The sequence below is a fragment of the Eubalaena glacialis genome, chromosome 2 (assembly GCF_028564815.1).
Source record: "Eubalaena glacialis isolate mEubGla1 chromosome 2, mEubGla1.1.hap2.+ XY, whole genome shotgun sequence".
Lineage (NCBI taxonomy): Eukaryota > Metazoa > Chordata > Mammalia > Artiodactyla > Balaenidae > Eubalaena > Eubalaena glacialis.
The window spans coordinates 73,244,887-73,267,154 of record NC_083717.1 but is presented as its reverse complement, the minus strand read 5'-3'; the positions used below and the strand labels follow the sequence as shown (position 1 = coordinate 73,267,154).

Sequence of the window (22,268 nt, the reverse complement as noted above, 5' to 3'; positions counted from 1 at the left end):
TTTACTAAGTGAGGAATCGCTGCGGATTTCTCCCTCATTTACTTTTTCATGTGTCATATGGTACGTGTGCACTTACTTTGCAAAGTTAAAAAGCTCAGATCTAATCTAAGAAGTAACTATAACTGAATATCAGCATCCTAGAAATCCACGTCTGCATCACACTGCTGTTTTGGCTAATCCCCTTGAAAGAGGAAGAATCGACACAGTTCTTTCATATGTCGTCTTGTGTTGCAGTAAATTGGCTGGATCACAGCCGAACATTCAGAGAACAAGGAGTAGATGAAAATGAAACGTTGCTGCTTAGACGGAAGTTCTTTTACTCTGATCAGAATGTGGACTCGAGAGACCCCGTGCAGCTGAACTTGCTCTATGTTCAGGTACAGTATTGAATGCTCAGACGCTGAGGTTGGTGAGCTATCTGGAAGCTCTGGCTGTGGCTCGTGGGGAGCAGGAGCTGGGCTCCGGCTCTCACCATGTCTGTGACATGCACTTTCTAGTCGGGTTGGGTTGTGGTACAGGTTGGTGTCCACTGTGAGCTGGCCATCCAGAGGTGGGCCTTTGTTGGCCTCCCAGGTGGGGTCCCCATGGCCACTACTGTCTCTCTCTGCTTGACTTCACAGCACTTACCTGGCTCATCACTTCACACGCACTACAGCTTTCTTAGCTCGCATCTAGAATACAAGGATGGTTATTGGTCAGAAAATCAGTACTTCTTATTAACTGAAAGATACTACTCTCTCAGTAACCTTTTATGTTTTTACCATTAACTAATTGTTTAAACTCAGACGAGTCATTCAAATTATCTGAGTTGCAGTTACCCAGTATGTAAGATGTGGGCTTTGCACTAGACAGTCCCAAAAGTTTCTTTTGGCTCAAGGAAAACATCTTCCTCTCTCTCTCTCTCTCTCTCTCTCTCTCTCTCTCTCTCACTCTCACTTCTTTCATTCTTCCTTATCCTCTTTTCCTTTCCTCTCCTTTTATTTATCTGCCTATCAGCTTATAGAAATAATGCAGGGGCACAGCGTCGCCTGTGTTTATAAATAAAGTTTTATTGAAACCACGTGCCATTCATTTATGCATTGCACGTTGGTAAATCCCCTTCTGTATCACATAATTGTCTACGTGTTGTCCGTGGCAGCTCTCATGTTCCAACAAAAGAGTTCAGTAGTTGTGACAGACACTACGTGGCCCAGAGGTGTAAATTATTCACTCTCTGGCCTTTTACAGGAAAAGTTTGCTGACCCCTGAGTTAGTGGATGGAAGGAGGGCTGGGAGGAGATAGGCTGGGAGGCGAGAAGGGAGGGAGATACCAGGGCAATAAGAAAATGGTTGTTGGTTTAAGGCTCAGGGCCATAGGTTAGAGTGTCCATCTGAGAGTGCTCTAGGGGTCATTTAACTGGAGAAAGGAAAGACAAAGAAGAGGAATAAATAGCAACAGCAGTGAGGGGTCAGGAAATGGGAACAGGACTTCAGGTGCAGTGGGTTCCTGATTCCAGGACTGAGCATTTGCTGATCATTTCCCCCAAATGTCTGCAGTATTGAGTTCTTGTCTGTTCTCTCTATATATTTTGGGATGGGGATTGGGTTGATTTTACTTCCAGATAATTTTTCTGTTAGCTTTATCATTTAGGGTCATAAAAAATATATTGCATTTCTGTTTCCCTCTCTATGAATCTGGTCATTATACAAGGATTTCCCTTTGCCCCTGTATTTTTCATGATCACTTCGACCTCCCTAGATTACACTCAAGCTTCAGTTTTAATATACTGGGCATTGCTGATGCCTTCCATCTATAGGCAATTTGGGGCAAGGACTTGTTTTCCCTTTGCCTTAATTCATTTTTTGTTTGTTTGTTTAAATAAATAACTTTATTTATTTTTGGCTGCATTGGGTCTTCATTGCTGTGCACAGGCTTTCTGTAGTTGTGGCGAGCGGGGGCTACTATTCGTTGCGGTGCGCGGACCACTCATTGCGGTGATTTCTCTTGTTGCGGAGCACCGGCTCTAGGCACGTGGGCTCCAGTAGTTGTGGCTCGCAGGCTCGGTTACTCTGCAGTATGTGAGATCTTCTTGGACCAGGGATTGAACCTGTGTCCCCTGCACTGGCAGACAGATTCTTAACCATTGTGCCATCAGGGAAGTCCCTGCCTTAATTCTGCTGTGCTACGATCACCCACAGTGTCTTGAATGCCTCACTCTGGCTTGGCTGGCATGTTTCCCCTTGTTCCACAGAGAGGGTACGCTGGGATGCGGGAACATGGCAATGGAGAGAATGTGTTGTTCCTTCCAAGCTCCTGATGCTTTTTGCTTCCTCTTGTGTTGCAGGCTCGGGATGATATCCTGAATGGCTCCCACCCTGTCTCCTTCGAGAAAGCTTGTGAGTTTGGTGGATTTCAAGCCCAGATTCAGTTTGGACCTCATGTGGAACATAAACACAAGCCTGGATTCTTAGAGTAAATGACCTTTTGTTTTTCTTTTTTGCCTTCTTTTCTCTTCACTGTTTATTTTTGAGCTAGCTATGCAATGTGTGTACACCCTGGTTTCAGTAAATTGTGAGATTGTTAGCTTTTACTCGGTTCAATATATGATGAAATTTGTGAGCCTCGGGGAAAGCAAGGGGCCTGGAAATCCAGGGTTGGGATGACTGAAGATGACTTGCTCCACGTTCGGGCAGGATGCGGTTTCCTCTGGACCAGAGGGTCTGTGGCATCCCTCCAAAGTGTTGTCCAGGGTATTTCTGGACTTGAGAAACTCACTTCCCCCATCTTCTGAAACCCCTGCTCCTTAGAACATTCCTTCTTCATATTGGACCAAATTTTGTCATGTTTAATTTCTTTTTAAGCCTCCAGTATTACAACAACAGTATAAAAGAGAGAGCTTCACATTATTTACTATAATCTTATGAAATCTTCATTGCTCTGCAAGTGTGATGTATACGTTAAATACTGGCTCTACTCTTCCATCTGGTCCTTGGTTCTCTTTTATAAAATGATGGGGGTAATTTTTGTGGCTCAGTACTTACAGGTTCAAGAGAAAGCTAACCCTCCAGATTCATCATGGCTCCTCCGAATGTGGGCCTTAGGGTTGGTTTTCCTAGAAATGCCCAGCAGACAAGCCCAGCCATACGGAGGCTGCTGTTTGTCAGAGTTCATTTTCCCCTCTGTTTGGTCTGGACTTTCCAAGGATTTTGTCTATATAACATTTCTTTCCTTTATCTGTTTTTCCCCACCTTTTCTTTCTCTCTTCTGCTTCTTCTTAGATCAGATGAAACATTTGGCTGAGCCAAAAAAAAAATCACTGCAGAAAGTCTTAACCTGGTCAATATCATGCTCTCACCTAGAGTGCAGCTTGTAGTGGGGACCTGACAGGAATGCCAACTGGGGTGGGTGGGCATCAGCTTTTCTGTAAGATATGCCAATGTGAGATGCATAGAGTAGGTCATCTGTTGTATTGTGTCTGAGTGTGTTGAGAGGAGAGAATAACATAAATGCTTATTTGGCCCTTGACCTCACTTTCACTTTGGTGGAAAGTAGTTGGGATCAGCATGTGCCCTAAGGTAAAAAGGAAATTTGACTTCTCTCCTAGTGGCAGAGAATGCCTGGGCTTCACACTGTTGGGTCTATACTGAGTTGTTACTAAAAAAAACTCTACCCTTGGCGTTAATGAATCCTGGGGAGCCTTTCTAAAGTGATGCTTTGTCCTACAGTATTCCATACAGTGACCTTGAGACTGAGACTGGCTCTGAGCAGGTCCTGTCATTGACTTTGCTCTGTGTTCTCCAAACGAGTCATATGGCCAAAGTGTTCCTCAGGGCCAATTCTACCCAGTTGGTCTGGCTTCCTTCCTGCAGGAGTCACGGAAGCTTGCCTTTGTCTGTCCTGACACCCCAGACACCTTTCAGAAAACCACATGCACACAAGCTTTTACTAGTTTCACCTTGCCACATTCTAACCTCACAGTTGGTCCCTCAGATACATTTTGTGTCATAAACCTGTGGATTATGGCCATGGAAATTGGTAACACCAAGAATTATTAAGCCCTGGAGGGAGGAAACATATTTTGTTTGTTTCTTTGAGTGACTGATGACGAATAGGAGAAAATGAAGAGAAGATTTATGAACCAAAATTTTTAAAATAAAATGTTTAGTTTTAGGCTTTTGTAACTGTGAGCCTACCCGGCCCTGATGAGAAGGTGATCCACATGTAGCCGTTCACTGGGTGCCAAAAATGAGGCTACCATGGTCATTTCATTCATGCCTTTCCTTTAGAGCTTTTGGACAGATAATTCCCAGGGCCCCCTTGTGAATTGAGAAAGCAGTATATTTTAAGCTACAGATGTGGAAGAAGAAGCAGAGAGAGGAGATGTGGCTTGTTCACAGTGACATAGAATTTTTCTGCAGGTAGCTTCTGACTCCTTACACTGGGATTTAGAAACAGATTCCTACTTGGAGGGCAAAGTTGCCTCTTTCACTGGTCTCCCAATATGCAGCAAGATTAAGAAAGTACTTAAAAATGTGATCGCAAGGTTCTTTGGTCTCTTTGCTATGTCACTGGTTGTGACAACTACATCACAGCGAATACTGTTACACCACCGACTGCTTGTGTAGGGATTACAGACAGTGTGAGAGCACTGGTATTGCTCTTACACTGTCTCCTGCGATTTATGTGCTATCGAATGCTGCACACCTACACTCCATTAAGGATGTTCCTTCTCTTAATGTGAGGCCATCAAGGTTAAGCAATTTTGTTCAGTTTTCTTGTTTCTGAGATTATGGTATGGAGCTCATGCCCCTAGTATATGTGTATCCTTACTCAGATTCCAGATTAAAACAAGCTTATTGTGCCTGGTAGCAATTATTTTTCCTTATGAATTTGATTTTCTCTTTAATTAGACCAAATCTAGTCTAGGTAATGAGGGATTTTCATTTAATGTAGATGTTTAATTGTGTATATTATTGCACGTACACTACAGGTAGAACTTCCTGAGGATGTTCGTCTCCTCTTAATTAAAACAGCAAGGTCACATTTCCCTGATTGTATGTTGGATAGTCTGAGACTGTTCAGCGATAATATCCCTGGGCTGTCCCTGGTGACTGTGGCTGGGCTGTGTCTGCCAGCCTTTGTTTTTCCCCATCTAGCTTTCATATATACTATTGGCTTTGAACAATTCAGTTGAAAAAAAAAAAAAAAAGAAGAAGGTTGGACTTTGCCACAGAGCCTGGTTGAAGATAAAGCCAGGCAGAGATTTTAGTCACATAGCTTAAGGGTGAGGTACATGGAAGTATGTTTAATGACTCTATTTCTTTTAATCTTTTGAAAATTTGTTCAGCACTTGTGCTCAAAGTCAGCATACAACGGACCTTTTTTAAAAAAACTTTATTGAGGAATAATTGGGAATAATTGACAACTACAATTACATATTTTTTAAGTATACAGATTGATGATTTGATACATATAGAATGATTACCAAGATCAAAATAATACATCCATCACCTTACATAGTTAATTTGTGTGTGTGTGTGTGTGTGTGTGTGTGTGTGTGTGGTGAGAATGCTTAACTACTTGGCAACATTTAAGTACACGATACCATATTATTAACTCTAGTTACTGTGCTGTATGTTAGATTCTTATTCTTCTTATAATTGAAACATTTGTATTCTTTGACCTGGAAACCACCATTCTATTTTCTGTTTCTGTGAAAATGGCTTACAAAAAAAAAATTCCGCGTGTAAGTGAGACCATATAGATTGGTCATTCTCTGTCTGGCTTATGTCACTTAGCATATAGCCCTCCAGGTTCAACTATGTTGTCACAAATGGCAGGCTTTCCTTTTTTCTTATGGCAGAATGATATTCCATTGTATGTCTCTGCCACGCATTTTCTTTATCTGTTCATTCATCAAAGGACATTTAAGTTGTTTCCATATCTTGGCTATTGTGAATAACGGTGCAGTGAACGTGGGTGTGCAGTTATTTCTTCAAGACACTGATTTCAATTTCTTTGGATATACACCGAGGACTGGGATTGCTAGATCATATGGTAGTTGCTATGGACCTTTTTATGAGAATTTTTTTCACCTTTCTTTAGACCCTTTAATGATTTCTGTACTCAGTACCACCTTAGTAAAGGTGTTTATTTAGAAAAATTTAAAGCAGAGACTAAAAGATTTTCAGAGTTTTCAGGGATTTAAGGATTATTTAGTGTCCCCCATCTGCTCTGTAGATGGGGAAAATAGGTGCAAGAGAGATAGGGACAGAAATAAGGAACAGAACCAGGGAAGCTGGAAGCCAGGAAACAGCCAGTTCTCCCAAATCCTATCTGATGTGCTTTACGTACATGACACTTTTCTTCAGGTCATCTCCAAAGAGTCCCAGGGAGGGAGATTTTATCATTTGATGGGAGCATAAAGTATAAACAACACAATCCAGTAACCATATATATTCTTTATGCTGTCCTGTGTTCAGAAAATGCTTGCAGAAAGCATGCCATGTGGTACCTCACTGAGGACTTCATATGTGTGTTCTGTTGTGCCAGGTATAGGGAAGATACAAGGGATATTGTAGATTAATTCTTTGCTGTTTTTGAGGCTACAGTCTACTTGGCAATAAGCATATGAAATTGTTATTTTGGAGAGCCAAAACGTGCCTGTAATTTCAACAAGGTCTAACCTTTAACTATACTTTGAAGGCAGGATGGTTGGAATCTATTTAGGATTCCAAAAGTTGCAGGCTCTGGGGACTACTGTGAATTGTTTCTAGAAATGTGGCAATAGTATAGTGCAAGAAGCAATGTTGATGGAAGAATTTGGCAAAATAGAAGGTAAATCTAAAGAATGAGCTCTTAAAACAGCAACAACAATGAAACCTATTAAAATAATGACTAACTTTAGGCCCTTTAAAAACATGGTAGAAAACTTTACAAAGTGATCAGAGCCAAGATAGGGGTAGGGGATTAAGAGGTACAAACTGTTGATACTATGTGTGTAATAAATAAGCTACAAGGATATATGGTACAGCACAGGGAATATAGCCAGTCTTTAATAATAACTGTAAATGGAGTACAATCTTTAAAAATTGTAAATTTAAAAATTTTAAGGTGTACTCTGTTGTATACCTGAAATTTACATAATTTTATAAATCAACTATACTTCAATTTTAAAAGAAGTGATCAGAGTCAAAGCCTTCTATGGCTTATTGTATCAAAGAATATTAGATACACTGATAAACTTTAGACCTTAAATCAAGTATATGTGATAAAATTTTAGATAGCTCTAGGTGATGGGTATAGAATGTTCACTCTATAATTCTTTTAAACTTTTGTGAGTTTGAGATTTTTTTCATAATAAAATGTTGGGGAAATATTGCTAGCCTAAAAGAATAGAAATAGATTGTAGAACTTCCAAACCAGATTGTGTGTGTGTATGTGTGTCATGGGGAGCGGGGTGGTAATGGAGAAGTGATACCAACAACTTGGCCAATACAGTAGGAGTTGTACAAGGTGGTTTACAGAAACAAAGCCAGAAAAAGTACAGTAAATAGAATGTACAAAATAAGATCTGAGAAATACTTCTAAATATCTTAGGCATCATAGCAAATATAAGTAAATCAAACTTACCAGTTAATAGATAGAGGTTCTCATTGGATGAAATTTTTTAAAAGTTCAGCTCTATAGTATTTCTATAAGACATACTTAAAGTTTAAGGGCACAGGAAAGTTTAAAGACATAAAATGGTGTACCAAGAAACTGGTTAAATCAAAGCTAGAGAAGCTATACGCAGTGTCACAAAACATAGACTGTAAGGCAAACAAAGCATAAGTAGAGACAAAGAAGGTTGTTATAAAGATAGAAGGCTAATTCACCAGGGTGTGAGCCTGTATGCATCTAACATTACCTTAAAATATAAAAAGGAAAAGCAGGCAGTATTACAAGGAGAATTTCAGATACATGCTTTTAGTGGAATAATTTAACATACTTCCCTCAGGGAGTGATAAGTAGAACAAGATCAAAATAGAAGAAAGAAAATGTTTTAGTCAAGAGAAAGTAATGAAATAGAAATCATAGAATCAGCAACACCCAAAGCTGCTGCTTTGAAAAAATTAATAAAATATGTAAATTTCTGGTAAGTTTGATCAAGTAAAACAAAAGAAGAAAAAGGCAAAAATAAACATTATTAGTAATGGGGACAGAACTTCAGATAGGGGTTTTAAAAATCATAAGAGAATGAAATGAAAACTTGAAGCCAAAATATTTAAAATCTAGACAAAAATGGATATTTAGAAAATCTGGATGGATCTATGATCTTGAAATAAATAGTCTTAGCGGTTTAAAATATACCAATCAAAAAACAACAAAAAGTAGGCTCAGGTTATTTCAGAGAACAGAAAGAGGAAAAAAAGAAAGAAAACCCCAAAACTCGTCACCTTAACTTGGAGCTAGCAGAATTAAGATAGCAAAATTGTATACAGACCATGTAACACTTTTAAACTCAATATAGATGCCTTCCCTAAAATTTGTAAATTAATAAAGTCCAGCATGACATGTGTTTATACATAACTGCAATTTGTAACTGGTTTCTCCAGGACTGCAAAATTCATTGTTCAATAAATAATTTATTACATGTCTTTCTACCTGTAGGCACTAGACATTAGGGAGACAGCAGTGTAAAACACAGTCAAACATTCCTACCCTCATGGAACTTATATTCTAGTTCAGAGAGGCAGATACTAAATAATAAGTAAATTACACAATAAGGAAAGAAAAAAGAAATGATTTCAGGATTAGAAAAATGAAACTGTCATTAGTTGTAGGTGATAAGTTTATCTACATAGATAATTCACTCAATCTATGAAGAAACTAATTAGAACTATTAATAGAAAGGAGAGTCTCTGGAAGAAAGATCAATACATAAAGGCAGCTTATTACCACCTAGATCCAGACAACCATGGTATTCACCTGCAGGACTGTGAAAAATAAAAATGTGTGTGTGTGTGTGTATTTGTGTGAAAATATATAGAGGACTCACACAATTATCCCAATTTCTTAGAGAGCTATAGTAATTAAAACACTCCATTATTGATGTAGGGTGATGTTAAGAGTTCTAAAGGTTGATGAACTTGCCTTAATGAAAGTTAAAATACTAGGCAAAAGACATTACCAAATGAAGAGTGAGGCCCCAGACTGAAAGAAGAAATTTGTATATTTGCAGTGCATACTACCAAGAACAAATTAATGTCCAGAAAATATGAAAAAGGAAATAAGACCTTCTAAGAAAAAAAGATCAAGATAACAAATAGGCACTTGAGAGAAGAGGAAATTCAACTGACTTCTAAAGACAGGGAAAAATATTCAGCCTCATAAGCAATCCAGAATGCAAAATCAATAAGGAGATAGCATTTCATGTCTCTCAGATGGGCACAAATTTTTTAATTAATTAATTTTTTATTATTATTATATATATTTTGGCTGCGTTTAGTCTTTTCTGCTGCATGTGGGCTTTCTCTAGTTGCGGCGAGCGGGGGCTACTCTTCGTTGCGGTGCGTAGGCTTCTCATTGCAGTGGCTTCTCTTGTTGCAGAGCACGGGCTCTAGGCCGGCGGGCTCAGTAGTTGTGGCTCATGGGCTGTAGAGCGCAGGCTCAGTAGTTGTAGCGCATGGGCTTAGTTGCTCCGTGGCATGTGGGAATCTTCCCGGACCAGGGCTCGAACCCGTGTCCCCTGCATTGGCAGGCGGATTCTTAACCACTGAGCCACCAGGGAAGTCCCAGGTGGGCACAAATTTTAATGTATGAAAACAGCAAAGTACTTTACAGAGGAAACAAGATATTTTAGAAGATGAATCTGTTGAATTTAAAAATACAATGAGAAACAGAATATATTGTGTTATAGATATAAGGAGATGTAGGAACATGATAAAATATGTGTGGAAATTACCTTCAGGAAAATGACAACCCTTAGGGAGAGAAAGAAGGGTGGTGTGGCACTTCAGCTAAATCTGTCATTTGTTCTTTACAAACAGAAGAATAGGTAGCAATCATAAAGCAAATATGACAACATGGTAACATGTATTTATCCTTGATGATAGGTATGTAAATTGAGGTATATACTGTTCTTTATATTTCAAATGTTTTCACAGTTAACATGTCTTTTAAAAAGTCAGTTGCAGTAGTCTATGTGTGAGGTGATAAAAGCTTGTGATCACTGAGGTTGGATATATACCATGTGGTAAAGGCAAAATTAATGGGCCTTGGAGGTCAGACAGAAAGGTTCCGTGACTCTGTATGTCACAGGGAGAAATGGTCCAGTGGTTGGGTGCAGGCAGGCAGGGAGCTAGCAGGTGGAGGAAACCTCCCTCCTGCTAGATTACCGTAGCCCCCTCGTCCTGTTGGCGTGTTCCCCAAAAGTATTTCACTGAGAAAACACAGCAACCCAGGGTATGAATCTCTGAGGAAGAATTTAGAGTGGACTTGGAAATTTTTCCCCACAAACTCAAGATAATTCTACTGTCAACAAGCAAAGCTCTTGACACAGTGGGAAGTCTTAAGTCAGTTTTTCTCTTGGCATCTGTTCAGACACATATTCCTCCTTTGGAGTTGTTCTGTGCGTTTTTGTCAGAATAATTTGGCTGTAGATTCTGTTTTCAAACTAACAGTGAAGCAAGCGTTTCAGCTTTGTTTCTCACCAACTCTGTCTTACCTCCTATTCCTCACCACTGCCCATGCACTAGCTTCTCTATCGTTGGCTTCTGTCCCGTGCCCCTGACAGCCTGGAGCGCTCTCAGCATTTTGGGGTGGTGATGACCACTCAGTGGTGCCTTCACTGTTTCCTCCTAGCAGCAGCCTCCTAAGGTTGATGTCTCTCTCCCTAACGACTTTCAGACTCCAGAACTTTCAAACCAGGAACCTCTGAATGTATCTAGCCCGGAGCTCTCTCTGAGCCTCTGGACGATTTCCCGTCATTACACTAAGGGGCATTGGGATTGGTTCAGGAGCACAGAACTACTGTGTGACTGAGGCCCTCAAACCGTTTCCTGTGCTTTCCCCACGCTGTCTTCACTCTCCACTTCCTGCCACTGTAACTATTTTCCAACTCATCCAGTGCTTTCTTCCACCTACATCATCACCTCAGTTATCCAGGACTTGACCAATACTCTTAAGTCACAGACATTTTCATCTTTGAGTCTGGATTTAAATTCAGTGTATCCAACTTCATCATTTGAGCTTTTGGCCCACTGGGCCAGTGGTTCTCCACCTTTAGCATATGTCAGGCTGATCCAGAGGGCTTGTTAAAACATACTACTGGGCCTCACCTCCAGAGCTTCTTATTCAGTGGGTTTGGGGCAAAGCCTGACGATTGACACGTCTAACATATTCCCAGGTAGTACTGATGCTGCTGGTCTTGGGACCACACTTTGAGAACTTTATGGGATACCAAATTTGAGATGATATTGTTACTCATTTGGTGGTTGAGCATAAAGATGGGGCTCAGGAAACCTGGGTGTTCCCATGTCCTTTGGGTGACACTGTCCTTGCTGTACCTCGGTACCTTCCCTCCCCTTTATTCCTCTACCATGTGCTCTTCACTGCTTTGTTTGTGTGTTCACTGCTTTGTTTGTGTGTTCACTGCTTTGTTTGTGTGTTCATCTTGATGCCCTCATTCCCCAGGAATGAGGGGGCAAGCCATTGTTTTCAGTTCATATGAGCAAAAACACTCCTAGGTAGGAATCCTATCTGCTTTTCAGGTGATAAGATCAGCTTAGAGAGGTGGTGAGTTGCCCGTGGTGGTGCGACTACTAGGTGACAGTTCTGGGACAGATGAGAAGCAGTTAACCTTTCCTCAAATCATGGCTGCCTCCCATGTACTTGTGTACTTATTTTCAGACCGGAGAACATCTTTAGAATGCCTCTTTTGGAATAACTTCCAGAAGCAGCTTACATTTATATAAGAAAATGAAGTTTTAAGTGAATGGCTATATTTGAATACAGATCCCTCTCCCTCTAGATGTGTTTATTAAATTCCCCTTCCCTTTTTCACTGCCTCTAGGCATTTCTAAAAAATTGACTGCCACCACTATGGTCATTGTTACCATTATCTGATTGGGTGTTTCTGTTATTTTATTCCTCTCTTTGTCTGAAACTTCTCAAATACTGATCACATGGTATGTCTTTTGATCAAAGGGTAGCTTGGAGAGACCAGGGTGCTAAGTAGCTAAGAGCATGGTCTCTGGAGCCCACAGAGGAGGCTTAAGTTGTTGGCTATGATTGTGGGCAACTTACTTAGCATCACTGAACCTCCTGTTCCATATATAAAAAACTGGAATATTGGAATATTTTCTTCCAAGGGCTTTTGTCAGAGTTTAACTAATCTATTTATGCATGTAAAACACCCGAAACATTATTTGCCTTTCAATAAAACGGCAGCCATTAGTAGTGGAAAACCCTCTATCAACATGGTTTACTGTTGCTTGGGTAATCCCCAAAAGTTAATTAAAGTAAAGAATCTATGCTACTACCTCTCTGAAACCCTATATTTTAACTCTCAATTTAAGCATTCATTTGCCAATCTTTTGATACCGGACCAATGTTTTTTCCTGGTGTGCGTCACCTAGTTAAGGTTCCACATTATCTTTGTTGGATGAGCCACATCATCTACAAGAGAATATCAAGATGGTCATGAAGCACTCTGAGGACAGACTTTTTTTTTTTTTTTTTTTTTTAATGCTATTCTTGTCTGCTTACATTCTTTTTATGTATGTATGTATGTATGGCTGTGTTGGGTCTTCGTTTCTGTGCGAGGGCCTTCCCCAGTTGTGGCAAGCGGGGGCCACTCTTCATCGCGGTGCGTGGGCCTCTCACCATCGTGGCCTCCCGCTGCCGAGCACAGGCTCCAGACGCGCAGGCCCAGCAACCGTGGCTCACGGGCTGAGTCGCTCCGCGGCATGTGGGATCCTCCCAGACCAGGGCCCGAACCCGCGTCCCCTGCATTGGCAGGCAGACTCCCAACCACTGCGCCACCAGGGAAGCCCCAGACAGTTTTTAAATTTTCACAATTTTTTCCTTTCAGTATTTTACATTTGTCTCGCTTATATCTAATTCAATAACTTTTTGTAAATATTTACCAATAGGAAGCATTAAGTAACTCTCTTTTGGACTATTTTAACAGTTTATGGGCTGTATTGGTTTATTACATAATTATGTGATATACAGCCAGCAGCGAGACTGGGGAGCAAATGCAGATAAATATAGATGGGGGAAGAAATACAACTGACTCGGCCAGAGTGAAAATAGAGCTCATGAGAGAAGAGTCTCTTGGCTGATTTCAACCTTCCATGGATCTCAGAGTGTGAGAATTTTGACTAGTCTGCCGTCTTAGTAAAGCAGGAGATCTGTTATTATTGCACTCCGAAAAAATGATATGCACAAGGCTGGCAGAGGGTTTGGAGGCTGCCCTTTTAAGGTGGGAATGTTTAAGGCCGCAGTGCAAGGGACTTTGCTTGGTCAGAGCTTGCTTAATTAGGAGAAAAATTTCCAATCAGGTTTGACCATCTGACCCATTTTCTCAGCGAAAGCCGACAGATTTCACTTTTATGTCTGCCGCAGATGGTTAGGAGCCTTCCGTACTCGGGTTTGGTAATCAAAAACACAACCGAGCTGGAACTGCTGAACCGCCGGCTGGGAGGCAGTGATGGGAGGCTACCTGCTCCTTTCAGCTCCCTTGCTGACACTGTGCGCGTTGTCGATTTACTGGGGAAGAATACACCCCACACGTGCACACGGACCCACACCCACACATTCACTTCTTATTTGAAAATACCTTACACTAAACTCCCCCCAGATCGCCTCTTGCAACACCAGGGGTCACACCTCTGGTGCAAGCTTCTGGAAGTTGTTTCTGTACCTACTGAAGAGTGGGAGGTTCAATGCCTACCAAAGAATGGGAGGGTTAGTTTGCAGAGTTTGAGTTGAGGGCAGCTTGTGGCCACACAGAACTTTATTGCCATAAATACCCAACATATTCCGGCCTGGCCACTGGATGCTGCCATCTGGTGTTCTAGTAGCAGTCATCGTTGTGAGTGGGCTTGGCATGGGGCCCTCTTTGGGTGCTTTTGATAACCTTTGCAAGGTCTCCTTTGTTGATGGCATAGGAGCTGCTGTCCAGAGGCTCACAGCAGTGCCCCCCTCAGGATGCTTCCTGGTTATCATTTTAAGTGTGTTCCTGGGGGAGCCTGAAACAGCCCTGTGTTCACGTGCATCTGCTCTTGGACTGGAGGTCAGAGGCTCCCTGCTCCCATCCAGTCCTGTGACCTCAGCTAAGTCACTTGACCTCTCTGTGACTCAGCTTCCTCTTTTGTGACATTGATGCCTTCCATTCTTCTCTCAACCAGACCTTTTTTTCCCTGAAGTTGCTTAACAGTAGTCATAACATCTAAGGGGCTGCTGCCTAGATGTTTCTTAGGTTCCTTCCTGCGGACTGACGTCGGGGGGGTCTCTTGATTAGGCCAGAGTGTTCTGGTGGTGCTCAAACCTAGATCCCTGACATTCCAGAAAATATACTCAGAATTTTTGTCTACAGATGTAGTTTCCAGGTTGAAGAGCTATCATGATTCAAGGCATAATGTAGCCAGAACCTGGACCTGACCCACCCCCTTTTTTGGCTGGAGTATTGAAAGCAAATCCAAGACGGCATACCATTTCGCCTATCAGTACTTCAGTATGTTTTTCTGACAATGAAAATTTTTTTTAAATAATTAAAACCCCGCCTAACTGCAAATCCACCCTAATACCAAACAAAATTAGCAGCAATTCTTTAATCACATCTAATGCCCAGTCTGTGTTAAATTCTCCCCCGCATTGTATTAAAAATGTCATTTTATACTTCGTTAATATCAGGATCGAAACAAGGCCTGTAGTGGTTGGTGTTTTTCTTTTTTAAAAAACAGCTTTATTGAGATGGAGTTTGCATACCATACAATTGGCCCATTTAAAATTTATATTTCAGCGTTTTTTAGTGTATTCACAAGATTGTGCAACCATTACCACAATCTAATTTTAGAACATTTGTGTCCCTCCTACAATAAGCCCTGTGTCCATTAACACTCATTCCCCAGGTTCCCCTCTCCCTTCCTCAGCCTTTGCAACCTCTAGTCCTATCTGCCTCTATAGATTTGCCTATTCTGGATGCTTCATATACATAGAATCATACAATTTGTGGTCCTTTGTGATGGGCTTCTTTCACTTAGCACAGTGTTTCCATACTGTTGCATGTATCATACTTAATGCCTTTTTATTGCCAAATAAAGTTACATTGTATGGCTAAACTACATTTTATTCATCCACTCATCAGTTGATGGACATTTGAGTTGTTTCCACCTTTTGGCTATTACAAATAATACTACTATGAACATTCACGTACAAATGTTTATGTGGACATATGTTTTTACTTTTCCTAGATATATGCCTAGGAGTAGAATTGCTGTTTAATCTTTTGAGGAACTACCAAATTGTTTTCCACAACAGCTGCGCCATTTTACATTCCCACTAGCAGTGTGTGAAGGTTCCAAATTCTCCATAACCTCGCCAACACTCCTTACTGTCTGTCTTTTTTTACTGTAGTGTCCTACTGGGTTTGCACTGGTATGATATTGTGGTTTTTCTTTGTGTTTTCCTGATGGCTGCTGGTGTTGAGAATATTTTCACGTGTTTTTGACCATTTTTATCTCTTCTTTGGGCAAGTGTCTATTCAAGATACTATGACCATTTTTAATTGTTTTTTTTTAAATCATTAGTTGTAAGAGGTTTTATATATTCTGGATACAAGTCCTTATCAGATATATAATTTGCACATATTTTCTCCCATTTTGTGGGTTGCATCTTCACTTTTTTAATGATTTCTTTTGCAGTTCAATGTTTAAAATTTTGATGTAGTCCAGTTTATTTTTTTTTCATTTGCTGCATATGCTTTTAGTATTGTATTTTAAAAGTCTTTGCCTAACCCAAGGTCATAAAAATTTACTCCTTTATTTTCTTCTAAGAGTTAGAGATTTAATTTAGCTCTTACATTTAGGTCAGTGATCCATTTGGAGTTAATTTTTTTTTTTTTAATTTTTAAAATTTATTTATTTATTTATTATTTATGGCTGTGTTGGGTCTTCGTTTCTGTGCGAGGGCTTTCTCTAGTTGTGGCAAGTGGGGGCCACTCTTCATCGTGGTGCGCGGGCCTCTCATTATCGCGGCCTCTCTTGTTGCGGAGCACAGGCTCCAGACGCGCAGGCTCAGTAATTGTGGCTCACGGGCCTAGTTGCTCCGCGGCATGTGGGATCTTCCCAGACCAGGGCTCGAACCCGTGTCCCCTGCATTGGCAGGCAGATTCTCAACCACTGCGCCACCAGGGAAGCCCTGGAGTTAATTTTTATGTGTCATGTGAGATAGGAGGTCCAACTTCATTGTTTTGCATGTGGTTATCCAACTGTCTCAGCACCGTTTGTTAAAAAGACTATTCTTTTCCCACTGAAGTGTCTTGGCACGCTTGTTGAAAATCAGTTGTCTGTAAAGGTAAGGGTTAATTTCTGGATTCTCAATTCTGTTCTGTTGACCTATATGTCTATTTTTATGTCAGTACCATAGTATCTTTGTTACTGTAGCTTTGTAATAAATACGTTTCTTAAAACTCTGTTAATCTGTGTGTCATCTTTTTCACCTCTACCAGCAAGCCATTTATTTGTGAAAAACCTGGGTTATTTTTTTTTTAATTAATTAATTAATTAATTTTATTTATTTATTTTTTGGCTGTGTTGGGTCATCGCTGCTGTGCGCGGGCTTTCTCTAGTTGCGGTGAGCAGGGGCTACTCTTCGTTGCAGTGTGCGGGCTTCTCATTGCAGTGGATTCTCTTGTTGTGGAGCATGGGCTGTAGGCGCACAGGCTTCAGTAGTTGTGGCACGTGGGCTCAGTAGTTGTGGCTTGCGGGCTCTTGAGCACAGGCTCAGTAGTTGTGGCGCACGGGCTTAGTTGCTCCGCAGCATGTGGGATCTTCCCGGGCCAGGGCTCGAACCCGTGTCCCTTGCATTGGCGGGCAGATTCTTAACCACTGCGCCACCAGGGAAGCCCCCCTGGGTTATTTTTATAATATTTACAATGATGGGATTTGGCTCATTGTATCCTGGTAGTGTCACTTACCATGTTCCTCTCTCTCTCTCTTTTTTAAACTATTAGTTTTTTAAACTATTAGGGTTTTTTTTTTCTTTTTTTGTAAACTTAGATTTATATTTAGATTCTTAATGAAATTCATATTCAGTTATATATTTACTTATTTTTCCTCTATTGCCAAGAATACTTCCTAGGTGGTACTGTATACTTCCTGTTATATCAGTCAGAAGGCATATGCTGTGTGGTTATCCCACTCTCATTTAAAATTGATCATTGGGTTTGGATCAGACTGATCCTTCTGTTATAAAGTCCCCCATTAACTTGTTACTTACTGGTTTTAGCAGCCACTCATGCTTGTTTTGATCTATTGACTATTTCATTAAGAGTTGTAAAATGATGATTTTGGAATTCTATTATTCCTTCTGCATTTATTAGCTTTGTTTCTTTTCCTTTATCAATTTTCGGTATGAGCTGGTGCCCTAGCAACCTCTTAAGGTGATCAATGATTATTTCAAAGAATCTTTATTGAATTTTACGTACCTGTGTTTTGACCAGTTGCAGTCTTCATTCTTTCTGATGCTCAAATTGCCCCTCACATGAAATTAATTATATGATGTCTGGGGTTTACTTCAAATAATCCATGAGAGGGCATGTGGGTAAGGGAGTAGATGAGTCATGAATGGCCATGAGTTGTTATTGTTGAAGTTGGTCAGTGGGCACATTGTTTTGTCCTCTCTTCTTTTGTATGAGGTTTTAAAAATCACCCCATGTTTGGCCATTGGTTATCCCTTGATGTCAGTCCAATGTCATTTTGATAACTTCCTTGATCCTCAGGCACAAGAAGCCCCAGGAACATTTTATACATCTCCTGTCCCAAAGGTAGAATCAGTCATTTCTCCAAGGATCCTGGATTCCTTTTAGTGGGAAATGGTGTTGGAAGACCACCTGGCTGATGCACTAGGGGGGCTCATTGCCACCCGGTTGTCCTTGCCCTTAGCCTCTGCAGTGGACAGAAGTAGAAAATTTTTTCAGAAAAAGAAAAAGGAATCAGACATTCAGATCAATATTTGCATTCAGATGAAATATTGCAGGGTTTTCATTTAACTTCTTTTGCTTTATTTATTTCATGCTAAAAATCTTGATTTCTAACAACTAACATAATTACTCATTTACTTTATCCTAATTATATATAATATCTACCTACTTAGATAATGTAATATACTAATTTTATAGTGTGTGTATTTGTGTATGTATTTAGGGGGAAGAGTAGATATTAGTTTTGAAATAATGATATCAATATTTAACAAGTCCACTATGGTCCATTTTATCTTTAAGATATATCTCACTGGGGATGGGTATTGTCAAAAGACTGTTTTTCAAAGTTAGGCTGTTGGTTCCATACACTGTTAGGTTCATTTGTTTCAATTTGCTTTAGATTTTTACGTGTTGCGTTTTACCCATTTGTGATTTCATTTGGTTCTAAAGTGAAGACAATAGTACAAGGAAAATTAAGAGGTTTAATTTCCATTCTTGTTCCCTTGTCCCTGTTTTTTCCTTCTTTCCATTAAGAATCATTTTTATTAGTACTAGATTTATCCTTCTAATGTTTTTAAAAATACATATTAACAGTACAAAATGGAGGATATTTTCCTCCCTTTATCACGAAGGTTAGCATACTGTACACTCTTGGGCGCTTTACTTTGTCATTTTACAGTATATCCTGAACAATCTTTCTTCTCGAATATGTTAGTTTGACCCTTTTTATCAGACTGGTTTTATATTTGCATCTTATTTAAGAGCATTGTGGGATATGGCTGTCTGTTATTAATTATACCATAAAATACTGAGAGTTAGGGACTTAACTGTGAGTTTTATGAAAAGTTTCTTTTCTTTTCTCCTCATCATAGAGTATGATAAATGCCTTACCTTTTTTTATTCTCTCTCTCTCAGTCTAAAGGAATTCCTGCCCAAAGAATACATCAAGCAGAGAGGAGCTGAAAAGAGAATATTTCAGGTACTGGAAATGTTCAGAACTTTATTATTCTCCTCACTTTATTATTCTCCTCATGCATCCACAAAGCCTATCCTCATTTATTAGTCCAAGAGGGGCCTCTGCACATGATAGTTTCATACTCTGTGCATGTACTCTGCTTATATAATAAATGATTTGTGACTCAGGAGTAAAGAAGCTGACAGTTCTACTTTGGGCAGATTTATTATCTTAATCCATACCTTCTTGCTAAAGGTTACTCAGCCCTTCTGAGAAAAATGTGCATACATTTAACTTCAGAGACGTTATCTTGGAAGCATTGAAACAAGGCAGTTTGCCATTAAAATGCACTGAGGAAGACGCTTCAAGAAGCTTTTTTTAATCCCGAGATTTGTTTTTTGAACCTCAGAATTTGGGAACTGGTGTCTTTTTAAAATCCAGGTTTAGTCTAAAATTCAGAAAGTTATCTATTCTAGGCAACCAGTAAAAAAAGCCCTGTCATCAACTTTGCCAGGAAACAATCACTCTAGTGAATCCAAAATACCAAAGTGTTTTGGCACTGAAATGTAAATATAAATTGGAAGAGATAAATTTCATGTGTATAAAAACGTATTTTTTTAAATCCAGTATTGTTTGCACACACTGAGATGTCCAGGCATTTATATATCCTGCTCTTTGGAAAACTTTATCTTTTGCCTGATGTTAGAATCCAGGACAAGAACATTTTTCTAGTTCTCCTTTGACGTGTTGGTCCTGAACCTTTTGGAACGTGGAGCCCTTTGAAAATTAGGTTACAATTATGGACCCTGTTCTTGCCATGCTGCATGTGCATGAATTGTTGCATATAACTGTGAAATCTATAGGGAATTTGGGCTCACATTCTAGTTAAGAAACTGTGCATTAGCACTTTCTGTGTGCTCTGACCCTCGGTCAGCAAGGACATGCATCCACAAAGGCATAGACACCATGTGGAATAACACCTCTCACAAAGTCCACCTGCTGTCAGAGCTGCAGTAACTGGTCCCTGCCTCTGTCACATTTGTAGGAGCACAAGAACTGTGGAGAGATGAACGAAATAGAAGCCAAGGTCAAGTATGTCAAACTCGCCCGTTCTCTCCGGACGTACGGTGTGTCCTTCTTCCTGGTGAAGGTGAGTTGGGCATGATGGAGGGGGCGTTTGCCTCTGCCACCTCTTTTGTTAAAGGGTTTGCTGTTAACCTTGATTGTCATCTCTAGACCCCTAGCATTTGCACATGGAGCATCTGGGCAGTGGTGAACTGAGTTGAGCTGTGGGACAGACATGAGGTGTAAGAGCTGTGAGGCTGGTGAGTGAGCTTGGCTGCCTGCAGGCCTCAGGACAGCTGTGTCTTGGCTCTGCTCTCAGTCACTGCTATAAAGTCCCTGAAGGAGTGCCTTTACTTTCACTTGCTAGCACTTTCCCCTGAGAATGTTTCACTTAAGATCTTCCAGAGTGCACTGGACTAAGTGAAGGTTGTTGACCACTGCAGGCCAAATCAAATTCATGTGGTAGTTACGGTACTTAATTTGTATCCTTTTAGATGGGTCTTGGGATTTTCTGTGGCCTTCAGATCTGTTTTCATAGGAATTGCTGGCCTTCCTACTAGAGGGACAGAGGTGGGTCTTTGAAATTCAACCTGTGAGCAAGCAGAGGGTGTGTTCTTGAGTTGACTAGGAAACCCTCCCAGTAGCTTCCTTCCCCGTTTTCGTATCCTGACCTCATGTACTCTCTTGTAGTCATCCCTCTGATAGGTTTCATTATTTCCACTTGCTTTGCTGTGACTCTGGGTCTCCTGTCTCTTGCTCTTCACCCTGGAGAAAGCTCTACCGTGTGATGAACCTTCTTGCGCTGCTTAAGGCCCAGGGGAGTGTTACCAGCTGTGTTGCAGCTGCTTCTAGGGACTGAAGTTGGAAGGTCAGTGACAGGGTGGTTTAAGGAGGTGTCTATTCCCACAGCTAAAAAGAACTGGAAAAGAAAGAAGTTTTGCTGTCTACTAGAATGTTTGGGGATATGGATGCTTTTCTTGACTCCAGTCCTCATTGGAGGAAGCTGCTTCATTTGGGGCAAAGAGAAATAAAGATATTATATGGAAAAAAGGTGTATGTTTAATGCTGATTAGTTATTTCAGCCAAACAGCTCTCAGCTTTATACCAGAAAATGCTGGGGCCCTTGCAAATAAAGAAAGCATAGGTGAATCACTTTGTTTTTAAGAAAAATAATTTAGAAATTGAATTTTTCATTTTAGTGTGTTTTAAACTATCAATCAGTTTTTGAATGGTGCTGATGATGGTATTCTAGGTAATGACTAGGTAATTTCCCAATATTAATAATGACAATAATAACAGTAAACAATTATATGTCAGGCGTGTCTTATTCAAATCTGTCAGCATCCTAATGGCAGAATTACTGCTATTATCTTCTTTTTATAAATGAGAATCAAGGCCAGAAAGATCAATAACTCGGCTGGGACCATAAGCCTAGTAACTGTAGGAGGTAGGACTTGAATTCAGGTCTCTCTGACTTAAAAGCCTGTGCTCCCAGGCAGTGGGCTATGCTGACTTACCTAGGGTGGCCCCATTTGATATGTGCTCACCTGCTTTCATTATCCTACCCACCCCCGACACCCCCACCAAGAGTACATGGTGAGATCTGCTTGTTTTAGAAGAAATGTCTGCTTTTCATTTATTTATTTATTTTTTAAAATTTATTTATTTATTTATTTTTGGCTGCGTTGGGTCTTCGTTGCTGCGCACAGGCTTTCTCTAGTTGCAGCGAGCGGGGGCTACTCTTTGTTGCGGTGCGCGGGCTTCTCATTGCAGTGGCTTCTCTTGTTGCAGAGCACGGGCTCTAGCCGCGCAGGCTTCAGTAGTTGTGGCATGTGGGCTCGGTAGTTGTGGCTCGCGGGCTCTAGAGTGCAGGCTTAGTAGTTGTGGTGCATGGGCTTAGTTGCTCCGTGGCATGTGGGATCTTCCCTGACCAGGGCTTGAACCCGTGTCCCCTGCATTGGCAGGCGGATTCTTAACCATTGCGCCACCAGGAAGTCCCGGCTTTTCATTTATTATTCTGATGAGTTCTAATACCTCACAAAGATTAAGTCTTTTTCAGCATCTCCAGTGATACTGGC

The 22,268-nt window shown here is 40.6% G+C and overlaps 1 protein-coding gene across 1 annotated transcript in view; it reads left to right on the top strand.

The window, feature by feature from the left end:
- Positions 1 to 22,268, top strand: part of TLN2 (talin 2) — a 441,211-nt gene that overhangs the window by 246,877 nt on the left and 172,066 nt on the right. Inside the window, exons 8-11 of the mRNA XM_061180246.1 lie at positions 235 to 377; positions 2,325 to 2,452; positions 19,086 to 19,149; positions 20,171 to 20,275. Coding sequence (XP_061036229.1) covers positions 235 to 377; positions 2,325 to 2,452; positions 19,086 to 19,149; positions 20,171 to 20,275 — 440 coding nt within the window. The remainder of the gene's footprint in view (positions 1 to 234; positions 378 to 2,324; positions 2,453 to 19,085; positions 19,150 to 20,170; positions 20,276 to 22,268) is intronic.